This window comes from Cheilinus undulatus, linkage group 17, assembly GCF_018320785.1.
Source record: "Cheilinus undulatus linkage group 17, ASM1832078v1, whole genome shotgun sequence".
Classification (NCBI taxonomy): Eukaryota; Metazoa; Chordata; class Actinopteri; order Labriformes; family Labridae; genus Cheilinus; species Cheilinus undulatus.
This window is the reverse complement of record NC_054881.1, coordinates 34,743,425-34,760,839: the sequence shown is the minus strand read 5'-3', so window position 1 is coordinate 34,760,839 and position 17,415 is coordinate 34,743,425. Positions and strand designations below refer to the sequence as shown.

The 17,415-nt window shown below is 39.3% G+C and overlaps 1 protein-coding gene across 4 annotated transcripts in view; it reads left to right on the top strand.

Annotated features, from left to right (window-relative positions):
* Window positions 1-17,364, top strand: part of bmpr1bb (bone morphogenetic protein receptor, type IBb) — an 89,262-nt gene extending 71,898 nt beyond the window's left edge. For all 4 annotated transcript variants that reach the window (XM_041811679.1, XM_041811677.1, XM_041811675.1 and 1 more), the window contains 10 exons: window positions 4,626-4,794; window positions 7,829-7,931; window positions 8,225-8,327; window positions 11,025-11,121; window positions 11,212-11,356; window positions 13,259-13,451; window positions 13,537-13,834; window positions 13,932-14,107; window positions 14,190-14,320; window positions 16,385-17,364. In XM_041811679.1, coding sequence (XP_041667613.1) covers window positions 4,626-4,794; window positions 7,829-7,931; window positions 8,225-8,327; window positions 11,025-11,121; window positions 11,212-11,356; window positions 13,259-13,451; window positions 13,537-13,834; window positions 13,932-14,107; window positions 14,190-14,320; window positions 16,385-16,510 — 1,541 coding nt within the window. In that variant the 3' untranslated portion in view covers window positions 16,511-17,364. The remainder of the gene's footprint in view (window positions 1-4,625; window positions 4,795-7,828; window positions 7,932-8,224; window positions 8,328-11,024; window positions 11,122-11,211; window positions 11,357-13,258; window positions 13,452-13,536; window positions 13,835-13,931; window positions 14,108-14,189; window positions 14,321-16,384) is intronic.
* The last annotated feature ends 51 nt before the right edge of the window (window positions 17,365-17,415 follow it).

Genomic DNA, 17,415 nt, shown 5'->3' with positions numbered 1-17,415 from the left:
AGTGTGTTATACACAAAAGCAGAATGGTGCCTGACGTTTGGGCATCAACCACTGGCTAAAATGTTATTTTAAACATTGGTATTGATCAGCACTGACTATGATTTTAACGATCGATGCACCTCTAAAACGGTCCTCTCTTATAGTAGGAGGCAAAGCCATTTAGCTGCTGTGTCTTTCTCTGCACTGATCTCACCCCAGCAGCTTAACTCTGTGTCTTTCTGTGACGCCCCCACAAGGCTGAAGTTTCTCGTTCTGAGTTTCTTTTTCACTTGAAAGCAGAATCATCCTTTCCTTACGTCAGCTTTCCTGTAACACATCTCTCTGAAGTGACCGGCCTGTCGTCTCTGTTCTCTGAATCCCTTTGTAAAAGTTAAAGTAAAACAAAGCTGATGTGGACAGAAAGTATCTGAACTCATGAAACAACCACGATAAGTTCCCGGTGTGTTTTTTGTCATTTTTACTCAATTGTTATTTGGATGTGATGGACCAACCAAGGTCAGTTTGAGGGAGGATCTTACTGGAACACTAACACAGATAAGCTTGGAGGGACACAGTGTACCGCTTTAATAAATGTTGTTTAAACAGTGCTTCAGTGTAGTTTTTTTTTATCTTGCATGGCTCTGGAGGGTAAGTGCTGCCCCGTTTCTATGAACTGATAGCTTAGATGAGCTAGAACTGACAAGAAAAAGGAGAAGCCATGAGGCATGAGGAAACTATTCATTTTAAAAAACATAAATTCTTGTTTTTTTTATGATTTCAGAAGTGGTCAGAATGGAGTAAAAAAGTAGGGAGAGAGTAGGGAATGACACTTAAGAAAGGAGCCTTGGCTGGATTTTAACAGGATGTTAACAGTCCATGAAAAGATAAAGACATAACCTCTGGGCTACCAGGGCTAGGCTAGGCTACGTTATATTCAAATGCATGTACTTTAATGTGGTGTTTTTCTGCAGCTATAACAGCCTCCACTCTTCTTCTTTGTGCACTGGGGTACAGTCATGCTAGAATGAAAAAGGGCCTCCCCCAAACTGTTGCCTCAAAATTGGAGGCATAGCATTGTCCAAATGTCTTTGCATGCTGGAAGCATTACGATTGGCCTTCACTGGAGATAAGGGGCCCAAATCCTGAAAAACAGCCCCATACCATTATCCCTCCTCCACCAAACTTAACAGTTGTCACAGTGCAGTCAGGCAGGAAATGTTCTACCAGCATCCATCAAAGCCAGGCTCAAGAGAGGAGTGTGATTTGCCACTCGACAGGACATGTTTCCACTGCTCAGTGTCAGTGTGTTTTACCCCACTTTATCTGATGCTTGGCTTTGGACTTGGTGATGTGCATGCAGCCCTTCGGCCATGGAAACCCGTTCGATTAAGCTACTGCCACAGAGTTTTTGTGTTTACATTAATACCAATGCAAGTTCAGAACTCTTCAGCCATGGAACCAGGCGACTTTTAAGCACCATGCGACTTAGCAGTCACTAATCGCTCTGCGATTTTAAGAGATCTCCCACTTCATAGCTGAGTTGCTGTTGTTCCTAAACGCTTCCACTTCCTAAAAATATCACTTACAGTTGACTGTGGAATATCCAACTGGGATGAAATTTCACCGTCTTATTGCAAAAGTGGCATCCATCACAGTACAGAGCTTCAAGTCCCTGAGCTCTTCAGAATGGACCATTTAGTATCACAAATGTTTGCAAATAGAGACTGCATGGCTAGGTGCTTGATTTTATACACCTGTGACAACCGGTCTGATTGAAACACCTGAGTTCAATAAATAACAGGTGTGGCCAGATACTTTTGTCCATGTCTTGCTTTTGACGATGTCTTTCTTAATGTTGATAATTGAACTTTTAGAATGAAGACCTTGTTTCAAGGAAATGTGAGTGAGGAAGATATCCATCTTAATGACAACACTGTTCATGTGTCTGACCACAGAGGCCTTCAGGGATGAGCTGCTGTCAGAAATGATTAAGGGTCAATCTCATTTCTACCCTTTAACCCTTCCCCCTTAGCCCTTCCCCTTTGTCTACCCCTTCCCCTTCCCCTTAAAAAGAGTGGTAAGGGTAGGGGGGAATACCTTCCCTTAGGAATTGGGACACCACTTGATTGCTGTTCATCATCATACTTTGACGATAAATAGTCAATCATCGGAGGTGACAGTGAAGCTTCAAACATCTTTTTCATACTCTTCCATTTTTGCTATTCTCTAACCCCTTTTCACCACTTCATCTGGTCATTTTTGTAGCACTTCTGCCAACCTTAACCATTTTTAAAATATCTACTAAATATGACAGTGAATTTCTGTGAAAACAACAGATGTTAAGTCATTCTAAAACTATTTCAGTATTAATTGTTTGTGCGGTGGATTTAACAGCTGTAGACATTTAAAGCCAAAGGATACTTTGCATTATAATTTACATTTATGCACCTCCTTTGTAGTCCGTTGTGCCATTTCCAGTGTGAATGCAGTGCATGGTGGGAAATTTGTAATACCCCTTGGTTTCAAGTGTAGTCCTGAAAAATTTTTGTTTCAAGTGCTATATTGGCCCTAAGCTCTAGCCTTGCAAAATGAAGGGAAAGAGTCAAGATAAGGGCTAAGGGGTAGAAAAAGGATTGACTCTTACTCTACACTGATATATGTTTGCACCTTTGGTTGTCTGATGCATCAGGGGAAAGGTTTAAATTATATAAATCTGTCTAGATTATTTTTATGGCTATGTAATGGATAATATTTCAGTCAAATAGTTAACATTATTTGACTACTAATGCCTGGTTTATTATTCTTAAAATGTTATACTGTAATTCAGTAGTTTATCAGAGGTTATTAATTATCAAGTAGTTTTTACAACTCACTTACAAACAAAAAATAAAGATTTAAAGCATTTCTGAGTAATTTTTTCAGTCTTAGTTGTTTTTACTGTTTTCCTTTATAAATGACATTTATTGCAGTAGTTGTGGTCATGCTTTTGCATCTAGTTGATATTATCGCATCAATATCGACTCAGATATACTCAGTTTAACAAAAAAGACGTGGACACCACACAGGACGGTGTTAGATTGCCCCAGTGTTATACTGTGGTTGAGAAACTGACTGATATCAGCCTTTATTTGACCTACAAAAGCAAACAAAACCATCAGCAGGAAGACTGATTATTTCTAATGCCTGAAATCCCCGCTGCAGGCTAGACGTCACTTGAAGTGATTAATTGCACAATGCTGAAATAAACCTTCTTTTGTGCTACTTTCTGCATCAAAGATTCTAAATGGGTGATAGATTTTATTGTTAAAAGGATGTAGTAGGAGAATTCCTGGTGAACACATAATCGAAAGGAAAAATCAGCAAGATAATAAGTACATTTTTCAATAGGGTGTGCCACAAACCGTAAAGTTTTTAACTGTAGCTTTCAAGGAGCAGATTTAAACTCATATTATTTAGTGTGCTCTTGGTCTGTGTGAATACACCTGAACTTTGTTTCTTTTTAAGTTCAGCCAAAAATTCTCTATTGGATTGAGGTCTGAGCTTTGACTCAGTCACTCCAGAGCATTCCCCTTTTTGTCTTTAAACCATTTCTGTGCAGCTTTCGCTGTATGCTTCTGGTCATTGACTTGAAAATAAATCTTCACCCAAACTGTAATTTTCTTGCAGACTGAATGAGATTGTTCTCCAGGATTTCCCTGTATTTTACCGCATTCATTTTACCCTCTATTTTTACAAGCCCTCCAGGTCTAGCTGCCGAGAAGCATCCCCACAGCATGATGCTGCCACCACCGGGCTTCACAGTGGGGATGGTGTGATGTGCAGTGTTTTGAAATTGATGAATGGGCCACAATGAGTGAGGATGTGGGGCCCATGTAGCCCTTGGACTGCCAATTTACCTCCTCTGCTCTAAATATTTTAACAGATTTGATAGTCTAGTCTAGATCTGCACTCTATGTAATAATCCTGTGAAATTTTGTCAAGATCTGGCGCAAAATACTGAAAACAGAATTTAAAACAATTCTGAAGATGTGGAAAATAGGATTTTGGGTGGGATGGAACATTCTACAGTATTAGATTTATAACAGGAGTAATTAACATTAATAACGACATTATTGAGATCATAAAGCTCAGGAAGTCTTCTAACCTGGCGTAAGGGTAAATAGATTCTCTTGAATAATGCAGTAATGTACCGCAGACTCACACTAATGAAATATTACACACTTTCTGCATACTCGACACTAAATACACACAGACACTGAACGTAGTCCGACAAGCGTGCACACACAGCACAAAGAGCCCTTTCTGCTGAGTGATGTTATTCTGGTTGCAGACTTCATGCAGGTACATTGAGTCCGGTCCAGAACAGCAGGGTAGCTTTCAGCGGCACATACTCACACTTTCTGTGGACTGCATCACCATAGCAACGATGCCAGTGCAGGCTGATGCTTTTTTCATTTCTACATAAGTGAAAAGGCCCATTTAAAAAACGAGCAGAAATGGTGTTTGATTTATTCCATCTTTAATTTTCCTGAGGTATGTGTACTTAAGTTTTTACTCCTCTGGCTCTGCTGGAGCTTAAGGAGTGCCCAGATGTTTTGGTCTGCTGTGTTGCTGAGCCCAGTTTCTCTCTCTCTTTCTCTCTGTAGCCAACATGTTGGAGACCATGCTGCTGAAGAATGGGTGGAAGGGGGGATCTGAGAGGCGGATGGCAGAGGAGAGCAGCAGCAGCAGCACGGCCACGGTTCCAGCTCAGAACATGCTTTGGTGTCACTGCTACCATCACTGCCCTGAAGACTCTGTCAACAACACGTGCATGTACGCTGAAACACACACAGACTGTTAATGACTCTTCATCTCAAGGCTTTTAAAAGACAACAGAGGAATTATTTCAGAGACCTCTAATTAGCAGAAATGTTTACTTCAGCTTACATCCTTTAATGAGATCTTTTACTCCTCTTGAACCTCGGCTTGTTAGCTCTCTTATTATCCAACCTGTGCATTAGAGATATTTCTACTCAGGTAAACATCATGTGCTGTATTTTGCAGCAATACATGCGCATATAATAGATATATGAATGGTTTATCATTATGATAATTTCAAGGCTTTACATTTATAGTGATAAGGATACAATTGCAATTTTTAAGGTGAATAAATAGCTCAGATAGAGGCCTTAACATGCCCCAGACTCACCAGATTTTACAGATGCTTCAATCCTGGTGAAAATGTACAAATTTTAGTGCTTTTATGCACCAAACGTATGGGCTATTTTCAATACAGGGACCCCAAACATCCGTTTTTCATGCCCCCCAACATAGTTTAAGCTGCATGCTTTCATAAGCTTTTTAGACTCCATATGCCCTGATGACCCAAAAAGATAAAGTACTGAGTAATTTGTTAAATCTTTACTGAAGAATAGCTTGAGAAGATCCTCTGTGTTCCTCATCTTAGCACAGGAAGCTGGCTGTCTCCTGGTTTTACCCTTCAAAATAACACTAGATGAACTGTAGTCTCAAATTACAACTTTATTTTGAAAATATTGCTATTTCTTCTCAATTACCACTGGATTGTTATGATAACATGATTTATTTCTTAGGCCTTTTTCTCACAATACCATGACCCCATCTTAATGAGAATGCTGAGTCAGCATTATTATTTTTTTCAAATATTTGTTTTTTTGGGCCTCTATGCCTTTATGCCCTTTTTTTTTATACGAGACAGTGGATAGAGTCATGAACTGAGCAGAGAGAGAGATAGGGATAGGTGGTAGAATGACATGTAGTAAAGGAGCCACAAGCCAGATTTTATCCAGGGCTGCCTGCTTCGAGGACTTAAGACTCTACAGATTTTACTACTGTCATTATACCACAGCTTTCTTCTTTTAATAGTATGACTTCATTCAACATTCCCATATTATTTTTATATGGACCAAATATTCAGCTACAGACATATACAAGCTCAATAAAAACAAAATGTAAGGACTTACCAACAAATACCAAATCTCTTTCGCTTCCATCATGTATTTGCTGTATCTACTTGAGGTTACAGAAGCTGCACCTAGTAAGCAAAAACAAAACACAATCCCAGTTTCTATTGCAGTATTGTAAAACAATAACTAACTCGCTGATTTAAGTCAGACGGTCTGGGTAGATTGTTCCTTTAACGCCCTATTCACACAAGATAAGTATTACTTATGGACCTCTTGTAATTTGTAATAACCTCATGGGACGTCTGCGTTATTAACCCCTTATGAATCTACCATGTCTGTATTTTAAGAGTAAAAATTCAAAGGCAAATTATCTACCATTTTCAGCACACACATAGGTCCACAGGTGATTCCAATCCTATGCGAATTGGCATCCCTGTAATTTATGGTGGTAATTATGCTGTTTTTAATGGTCTGTGTGGCTTTCTCATGCACCTCTTTCTGATGTAAAAAATAAGAGACTGGGCTAGACATTGTTAGCAACGTTATGACACATATAGGATATAAATAGTGCTTTTCTCTCAGGTAACTTCAGCTAATGGCTTTATTTTACTTCATTTATTTATTTAAACTAATCTTATTCCAGTATTTTTTAGCCATACAGCTTGTGCAAAGCACAACTTATGATTTGAAATGTGTTGCTCGACATTCAGTGGTTAGGCTGCAACAGCTGATCTGCGCAATGAGGGTTGTTGTGGATGCGTACCAATCCATAATTGATAAAGCACAAAATAATATCTGAAAAACTGTTTAAAAATGACAGGGGAGGCTTATATTTACCTTTAGAAATCTCCCTTTCTCATACATTTACAGGAGGGATGCTCAACTTTCTCTTTCTTCTGTCTAATTGGCTGCAAATGTGCACAGATGACTTAAACAACCTCAATGCATAACAGAAAAGTTAGGGGAGATATTTCTCTCTTTATAATATATTATATATGAATATATATATAAGTGCTGTCAAGATTAACCAGGCTAATCGTGATTAATCATGGTCCCCAATTAGTTGTAATCAATCACATGCTTTGTTGTCCCTTTTGGTACACCATTGCTCCTTAATGTCTCATTTCACTGGAAAAAAAAAAAAAACTCAGCAAAGTCAAAGTCATCTTAACCTTTCTACTGTTCTCTTGTTTCATATTTAATCCATAAAAAGTTTGTGTTAAAATCTTTGAATTACCAAGAAATGTCTTGGTATTGAAAAAGGAAGTCAATTACCCCTAGTTTGAGACAGTAGAAAAAAAAAAAAGACACAAAACAGTAAAAAATGCAAAATAGTGGAATTTTTTAATTTGATAAAAGGGGGTAATTTATCATGACTAACTACAGAAATTATGAGATTAATTGCAGTTAAAAGTTTAATGTTTTGACAGCCTAAATATGTATAAAAGCGTTACCTGCAGAACCCAATGTGCTTCATGTTGCTTTTTTTTTAATGGACTGTAGAAATAAAAATCTACTGTTTTCCTTGCTTTAGCCATGCAGCTTGTGTTTTCCTTTAGTATTGTCTGTAAGTTTTAGTACATTACAGACCTTGCGTATCCCTTGCAAATGCACCACACTAAACACTGATATCAGGGGTAATTCACAAATTATCAGAGGCCCCTAGATAATGCTAATCATGTGCAATGAGGGCATTGTTCAGCCCTAATACAGAGTTTGAAATTTTTAAGGAACCAATTATGCAGGGTCTTAGAAATTTGATGATAAAGGCTTGACTACTAATGGATTTAAAAATGATTTATTTGCAATAAACTAAAAATTCTGGTGACATATTAATACAGCCACACCATTCATGATAATCATGACTAAAATACAAGACTCCTGAGCTTTGTTGACTCATGTGATGCCGTGCATTCTGGTAGGACTGACGGCTACTGCTTCACCATGGTGGAGGAGGAGGAGGGCGGTGTGGCCGTCATCACCACGGGGTGTCTGGGTCGTGCTGGTTCTGAGTTCCAGTGCAGAGTAAGTCTACTTCTCTCCATGTGTGTTTGCTTCTTCCTGTGAAAACACTGACACTGTCCTGTGTGAGTGTTTTCTTCTTCATTAGCTTTTTGTGAAGTGTTTATGAGCTTTAAGTGCTGCTCTTTATGAGAGCTGTTTAAACCTGACCTTTTGAGCTCTGCTCTTTACACACACACAAAAAAAGTTTATTGTTAACTCTCCTCTTCAGGGAAAAGTGCGGCTGTGTGCGTTTGTCCTCGCTGTTTTTGATTAGATTGAAACTCACTGTGTTATGTTTGCATGTTGTGTTTCAGGACACGTGGAACGCACGCTCCAGAAGAGCCCTGGAGTGCTGCACAGATCAGGACTACTGCAACAGAGACCTGCATCCTACTCTTCCTCCGCTTGTGACATCAGGTAGGACACTCACACACTGTTCACACAGGTTTTAGCATGCTGAAATCCAGCCCCACTTTAAAGCCTGAGTGGCTTTTAGAGCGCGCTCATTCAGGCCTCGGTGGGTGGTGATGGGTAGTGACAGTTTAAACTGTTACAAACCACAGAGTGAGGGGCTGGAGTGAAGTGGCACATGCTGATTCAGGAGGACAGGAAGAGAAAGAGAGAGGGAGGTGAAATAGAGCCTGCAGACTCGGCTTGTTCTCTCACCCTCTAATGAAAAGGACAGCCTCTCCCCGGGGGCTGCTTGAGTTTCTTGCCTTGGGACGGATGTGAGGTATCTGTCCATCTGTTACTCCGCAACACACACAGACACTCTCTCTCTCTTTCCCTCTGTCCCTAACAAGTTATTACGCTCTCAGCCTCACACACTTAGATTTGAACTAGTTCGTTGGATCAGTTGGAGAAATAGACTGCATAATTTCATTCTTACAAACACAACCCTGAGAAATATTTTCTCTTGACTCTGGCCTCCTGTTGCCTGATGACTGTGCCATACTGGCATGTAGCTGCTGAAGCTAAAGACATCAGAGGCAGATCTTGCCAGCTGCAGCTCCTCTTCTCCTCTAAAAATGTGTCATTACCTTGACCAACTTGCTCTGCTTTGTCCGGACACATCCGCCCCAAAGGGTTATGTGACTTTTTGGTGCTTTTATAACAAAACACATGACAGTAACTCAGTAACTCAGCATCAACTGTATAATGGAAAGAAAATGTAGAGGCAGGGAGTCTTTCATCATCTCCAAGTAATATCCTACAAGGCAGCAGCGTCAAGCATAGCTAACTTAGCCACAGAGCTAATTTATCTAAAGATAAGCTCACAAAGCAGCTATGTAAACTTTTTACACTACATATCTATGTTATCTACAAAGCTAAATTAGCTTTAGCTCTGTTTATTAAAGCCTATGTTGCTAAAGCTAACTTAGCTATAGATAATGGAGTTATGTAGCTAAAGTTGCTAATGTAGCTAAGCTCACAAAACAGCTATGAAAGCAATGCAGATAAGTTATCTATGTGGATACTTCAACTTTAGATTTGTTCGCTAATGGTTATATTGCTAAAGCTAACATAGCTACATTGACTTATGTAGTAAATGTAATTACATAGGTAGTGTAGTTATGTTAGCTTTAGCTAAAGTTAACGGAGCCAAAGTCAGTCACCATTTGTGTTTCTACTTCTTAGGTGTGTCTTTACATCATTTATTCCCAGATTAGACCTCTGACCTTTTCTTCTATTTTTAATTTATGAAATGTAGCTTAATCTGTAATGTTTGCAGTGACGTTATTTCTTTATTTTAACTAACAGACTTTGTTTAGAAATAAAGTTGAATTAAGAAAAAATCTAACACTGGAAATACAACAAATTATGGCATTTCCTTTCTGATATAAACAGCATCTCAGATAACCGGTCTGTGAGAGTGGCCATCAGAAATGTGTAGTCAGCAGCCAGCCCACTAAAATTATGCCACATTCTGATCTATCATTCCAATGCTGCAGCTGAAATTGAGACTCATCACATCAGGCAACATTTTTTCACTTCTGCATACCTCTATTGCAACAGATGATCATCTTAGTAATCAATGCCTCTCTATCAGCTCAGTCTATTCCTCTGACCCCTGACCTCATCAAGGAATTTTGGCCCACAGAACTGCTGCATTCTGGATATTTTCTCTTTTTCAGAGTGTTTTCTGTAAATGCTAGAGATGGTTGTGGATGGAAATCCAAGTAGATCAGCAGTTCCTGAAATACTTTGGCACCAAAGACCATGACAAGGTCAAAGTCGCTTGAGTCACCTGTCTTCCCCATTCTGATACTCAGTTTGAACTTAACAATTTGTTATGACCAAGTCTGCTCACTTAAATGCATTTGTTGCTACCTTGTGATTGGCTGATTTGACATTCGGCAGGATAAACAGTTGAACAGGTGTACCTAATAAAGTGATCGTTCAGAGTATATAAAGTCAGCTAAAGCCGGTGGTTATGGAAATGTGAAAAAATTGTAAATCAAATTTTACCTTGTTAGAGGGTCAAAAAGACTTGAATTTAAAAGAGGTTCTTGGTGAATGATATTACAGTAACACTTCTATGAGGTTAGCATGTCATTTAAAACACATTCAGTAGTTTATTTCCAGGAAAGTGTTGCCTTTATATAATCCAGGCCTTAATGGAGCACTGAGCCAATCATACAGATTTTTTCTTTATTTTTCTCATTCTTTGTTTTGTGTGTCGAGGCCCTGGATTCTCCCTGAAGAATCCACTGTGTTTGTGCCTCAGTTTCTGTGTGTGATTGGCAGGAGCGCAGCAGAAAGGCTAGAGTCCCAGAGCTGCTCCAGGCCCTCTGGGGTTTCTGTAGCGATGTCAGAGTGACAGCTGATCTGTTGGGTTCAGGAAGGGGATGTGATCGATCACACGCTTGAAGAGGGGGAGGAAAAGAGGGGATGGAGGGGGAGTTAGAGAGAGGAGGGAGAATGGAGCTCATCCCTACCAGTGAAAGTTAGAAAGATGTTTGAGGAGATAACAGCGAACAAATGACACCACTGTCAGATAATCATCAGCTCGAGCTTTCCATGTCACTTTGGAAACTGTTATTCGCATCTAGAAAGGCTAAAACAGCAGAAATCAATCTTATACAACACTGATTAAAATCGTCATTGTTTCAGGTTATGTTGACAGCAGTATCCCATCCCTGGCTCTCTGTGTCTCAGTCATCGTCGTCAGCATCATCCTCGGTCTTGTTCTACTCTTTTGTTACTTCAGGTGAGAAGTTTTAAGATTTCTTGTACATGTGTGAAAAAATCATTAGTCCTCGAGCTCACTCATTCAACTACTGCATCATTTTTTTGGCAGATATAAGCGGCAGGAGTCGCAGCCACGCTACAGTATTGATCTGGAGCAGGAGGAGACCTACATCCCCCCTGGGGAGTCCCTGAAGGACCTGATTGAGCACTCCCGCAGCATCGGCTCTGGATCTGGCTCAGGCCTCCCTCTACTGGTAGGGAAAAATAAGTGCACATGTGTGCAAGTATCTCAATCTGAGCCTTTGTACTTGAAACAGTCATAAAACTCTGATTTGTAGCATGATTTTAAGAGATAGTGATGAAAACAGTGCCACACTTTTATGAAGATTTGTCATTTAAGATTGAATATAAATTACTGTGAATCAAATATGACATGGTTTTTAGAATCACTATAGGATAGTGCCACTTGGTTACATTCTAAACAACATCATGTCTAAAGATAACAAATTTATAAGTTTGTCATTAAAGGTATCAGCACCAATTATCTTTAATCAATTAAAGATCTGCGTAAGAGTTTTGAATAAGAAATGCAAAAGAAAAAAAGTTCAATAAAATTTCCTATACAGCTGTTTGGCAATAAAGCTAAAAAAATGACCAGAAGTAGAAAAACTACACAGCTATTATAAACAAGTAAAAGAACTGTTACTCTGGTTAAAATGTACTTCAGTAAAAGTAAAGTACTGATCTATAAATCTACTGAAGTAAAAGTAAAAATTATCTAATTTAAAGTTTACTTTAAGTCCTTAGCTACTGAGTTGTTGGGTGGTAACATGTGATCTTTCCTTGTTAGCAAGGACAAGAAAACCAACCAACCAGGTTGTTCAAGCAAAATCATGCTTATATATAGTTAAACTACACTTTTAAAGTTCTAAATATTTTATAGTATGACAGTGCTGGAGTAACTTCTGAAAATCTGTGGCAAGAACAAAACAGAGAATCAACCTCATTGCAATGCATACTAATACACTATACATCCTTTAGGAGCACCTAAAGTCCCAGGCAAAAACTCTAACTCAGTGGATAACTTCACTCATGGAGCAAACATGCCTAGCGACAAAAACAACAATCAACTTGACACACGAGCAAGCAAGGATCACTGTACAACAGGCAACATCGAAACACAACTCAACACCTACATAAACATAAAACACCTTTAAACACTCCGCCCAAGGGCATGATGGGGAACTCTGCCCACACATCCCCTTAATTTCTGACGTCCATCTTAACTTTATGCTTCATGCTTACTGTTGTTGCCATGGCTGCATTTCAGTTAACTTGCCTCCTGATTTGCTATATTTTCATTTCAACTGGCAACTCTGCTCAAGCCTACTCAGGTGTCCTCTGTGTTCCCCCCACACGACAGGATTTCTAATGGTTAATATTGAACGTGTTTATTACAATCTCATATCAGAGGGGTTCTGATCATCTTCCAAGCAGATCGGGAGGGTAATATTATTCTTAACACACCATACACCACAGGGAAATCTGCAAAGACAATCTTTGGAACCATCTAATAATCAGGTCTTTTGCTGACTTTAGAATGAAGGGGGAAATCAGGCTGTAAATCAGCACAATTATCTTGTAATACTGGCAGGCTTAAGAAGCACAAAACATGAATAAGATACAGCAACAGAACAGCAGCTGCCACAGCAATAGTAAACATGTTAAGATAAGATAAGATAAGATAAGATAAGATATTCCTTTGTTAGTCCCACTAGGGGAAATTCCAATTTACAGCAGCAAAAAGCATCTTAGACAAAGCAGGACAAAGCAGGCCACTGGCGACAGAAACACAATAGAAATAGAGTACAAATAAAAGTAGTATTGTGTCTTTTAGAACAGCCAGCATGAAAATACACAGATAGATACCACTATAACTAAAAAAAAAAAGTACATCTTATAGGAGTCATCCTTTTTTAATTAATATAGACATCGCAGTGCAGTCGTACCTTTACAAAAATAAGCATAAAACAGCAAACTCATGGTTGTAATTACAATGTTTCACTTATTTACATATCTAATGTCATGTGCAAATACATTTTAAAGTGCAATGGTGCAATAAAGCACCTAATTTTTTCATAAATTCTTGTTTCCAGGTGCAGCGCACCATTGCAAAGCAGATTCAGATGGTGAAGCAGATCGGAAAAGGGCGATACGGAGAGGTGTGGATGGGCAAGTGGAGAGGAGAGAGAGTGGCTGTGAAAGTCTTCTTCACAACAGAGGAAGAGAGCTGGTTCAGAGAAACAGAGATATATCAGACCTTCCTGATGAGACATGATAATATACTTGGTGAGTAAGCTAAAGTCATTAGTTAATGTAGTGTTTCTCTGTACGTAAATCCTTATCCCTGTTCTCCCTTCTGTCTGATTCCCAGGGTTCATAGCAGCAGATATCAAAGGAACCGGCTCATGGACTCAGCTCTACCTGATAACGGACTACCATGAGAACGGATCTTTGTATGACTACCTCAAATCCAACACGTTAGACGTCAAATCTCTGCTGAAACTGTCCTACTCGTCCATCTCAGGCCTGTGTCACCTGCACACTGAGATCTACGGCACACAGGGAAAACCAGCCATCGCACACAGAGACCTGAAGAGTAAAAACATCCTGGTTAAAAAGAATGGATCCTGTTGTATAGCAGACCTCGGACTCGCTGTCAAATTTAACAGGTAAAGCCTGCATTTTTGACTTCTTCACTCTAATTTGAATGGATTTTGTGAGTACGTTTTATGTTTAATTCATTTCTGTGTCTCACCCCTGCTTCAGTGATACCAACGAGGTGGATATCCCTCCAAACCTAAGGGTAGGTACAAAGCGCTACATGCCCCCTGAAGTGTTGGATGAGACACTAAACAGGAGCTACTTCCAGTCCTTCATCATGGCTGACATGTACAGTTTTGGCCTCATTGTTTGGGAGATGGCCAGACGGTGCATATCTGGTGGTGAGAAAAACTATTGCTTTGTTAAACATTGTTTTTAACCATTGAGTGTCTTCTAACTCACAAACTCTCATGTTTCCTGAAGGTATTGTAGAGGAATATCAGCTGCCTTATTATGACCTCGTGCCCACTGATCCTTCGTATGAAGACATGAGAGAAGTCGTCTGCATAAAGAAACAAAGACCTTCATTTGCTAATCGCTGGAGCAGTGATGAGGTATTTTCAATAGTATTTAAAGCCTTCTTTCTAATAACAAACATTAATAGACCTAATGTACTGTACTTAATGTTTGTATCACTGTCAGCATTAATGTGTTACTAACAATATATGAACTCCTAAAATTACATTAATCAAGTGCTATTTTATCCCTTGAGGCTCACCATAGGTAGGTTATTGTAGTGGGGTAGCAGCTGGATGCTACTCACCTCAGCATCTTCATACTACTACAGTGGTGTAAAATAAAGACATCGTAGAGAAGCAGTGATCATTGGACTATTTATGGAGCATAAACACAGTGATCATTGGACTATTAATGGAGCATAAACGCAGTGATCATTGGACTATTTATGGAGCATAAACACAGTGATCATTGGACTATTAATGGAGCATAAACGCAGTGATCATTGGACTATTAATGGAGCATAAACGCAGTGATCATTGGACTATTTATAGAGCATAAAAGCAGTGACCATTGGACTATTTATGGAGCATAAACGCAGTGATCATTGGACTATTTATAGAGCATAAACGCAGTGATCATTGGACTATTAATGGAGCATAAACGCAGTGATCATTGGACTATTAATGGAGCATAAAAGCAGTGACCATTGGACTATTTATGGAGCATAAATGCAGTGATCATTGGACTATTTATAGAGCATAAAAGCAGTGATCATTGGACTATTTATGGAGCATAAAAGCAGTGATCATTGGACTATTTATGAAGTTTAAAAGCAGTGATCATTAGACTTTTAATGGAGCATAAAAGCAGTGATCATTTGACAATTAATGGAGCAGTTTTTCGTTGTTTGTACCCCCTGACATTGAGAGTGTAATCACTCTCCTGTGACTGAAAAGAAATCGTTTAGTTTTTATCTGAAATGAATCTACAAACCATTATACTTGTCCATGAGTGTCAACTATCGTACAGACTTTGGGATAAAAAAAATTGAGTGAGAGGTCTGAAATTTTAACAGGCACTTTGAGTAAGATATGTCCTTATCCAAGCTTTGTTTTCTAGTCAACCTTATGCAATTTCATTCATTTTCCTCCTCAAATTATTGCATTAATATTTTCCATAATTAATTGAACTGTATATGGATAGGATAGAGGCATTGCCAGAAATCATCAAATTTGGGTGTTTTATGCAGCTCTTGTGTTGCTTTGCCTATCTTTTTGTTACAATGTCATTTAGCAGACAATGTTACAATGTCATTTAGCAGACGCTTTTCTACAAAGAAACGTACATTTGAGAGCAAGAACAACACAAGCAACAATCTAGACAAGAAGAAACAACATCAGTAAGTGCCATCAAGTGCTTCAGGACCAATTGGACGCAAGTGCTGCCATGTAGAGTTTAGGCAGAGCACCTAAAATATACGTTGTTGTTTTTGTGGGTTTTGTTTGTTTCTTTGTTTGTTTGTTTTTTGTGTTTTGTTTTTTTTTGTTATTAGACAGCAACAATGAATCAAGCAAAATGTGGGATCTCTAATCGCCATCCATTAGACTTCACAACAACTAATTACCAAGTACCAAGTGCTGGATCATTCCCAAAGAGCTGGGCAAAGAAATCCCAGAAGTAGAGCAGGACAATGCGAGCTAACTATAGTTGGGAAACTCATTCAACCACTGGGGACAGCAGTGGAGAATAGTCTGGCTGAGACTCAATCTACTACTGGGGACAACAGTAGAGAATAGCCTAGCTAAGTGCATAGTGTTCTCTGAAGAGCTGGGTCTTTAGCCTTCTCTTGAAAGTAGAGAGGGAGTCTGTAGATCGAATGGAGTTGGGTAATTCATTCCACCATTTAGGGACAACAGAGGAGAAGAGTCGGGCTTTTGATCATCTTATTTGCTTAAAGTGCATAAAGTTTCTCCTCTGTAATCAGTGAAGGCTCATCTTGTTTTTACTTTCTCCACAACCTGGAAAATCACAAAGATTTTCCCTAAAAATGTTTCACCACAGATCATTAATATTGAATGAATCCAGCTTTTATGACTTGCAAATCACTGACTGTAAAAGTGCTGCTGTATTCTTATGCATCTGTCTCTGTGTGTCTTCAGTGTCTGCGTCAGATGGGAAAACTCATGTCGGAGTGTTGGGCTCACAACCCGGCCTCCCGTCTCACAGCCCTGAGGGTGAAGAAGACCCTGGCCAAGATGTTAGAGTCTCAAGACATCAAACTGTGACAGGAAGTCAAGAGAGATGCTCTCATCAGTGAGGATGTGTCACCGCCACCGGCTCCACGCCGCTAACACTGGCTGATAGAAGAAAGGGAAAAAAAGAAAGACTGAACGACGGGAAAAAGGAAACAGACAGAGAGGATGACTGAGAGAGATAATGGTCCACAGGGAGCCAGGAACAAAAAAAAGATTTATTATGTCAGGGGAGGTCGGCTCTCCGGTCGTCAGTTTAGGTTGTGCTTTCTATGAAAGCTGATTGGTTGTCAGGTCCAGACTGTCCCTGTGGACAGGCGGATAGGGACCCTTCACAAGAGGAGAGGACTGAAACTCCTCTGATTGGTGTGAACAGAGGAAACTTCTGCTCCCTCCTAAAGCCATGCAGCAGTATTCTTAGTGCAGTTTTTTGTACTGTACAAGCTGCCTCCATGTTTTTGTGTTCAGCTCCATCAAAATGACTCTCATCCATCCAAAGAAATGTTCAGTTCTTGCTCTGTGACCTCACTTTATTGGCATTATTTTATTGATTTTATGGCAGAACAAGTAAGAAGTCCAGAAATGTTGCTCTAAATTTAAAATACAACCTCCGACAGGGGTTTTAATTTGTGATATTTCTTTGACTGAGGCTTTTATGATTGCATTATCTCCTCTTAAAATTCACATGTACATACAAAAACTAAAAATCTATAATTAATGATTGCCTTGCTGGATGTTAAATATGTGTTTTTGTTGTTTATGTGTACAGAATATGTCCCATCCACTCTGCCACTGTTACATTTGCCTTATTTAACCTGTACATATGTGATGATTGAGAGTGCATGAGTGGATGTGGATAACATTCCCCAATAAAATGTCTCCTGAAAGCTTGTCTGCTGGAACAAATCACATCCTCATGCTCTTTGTTCAATGTTGCA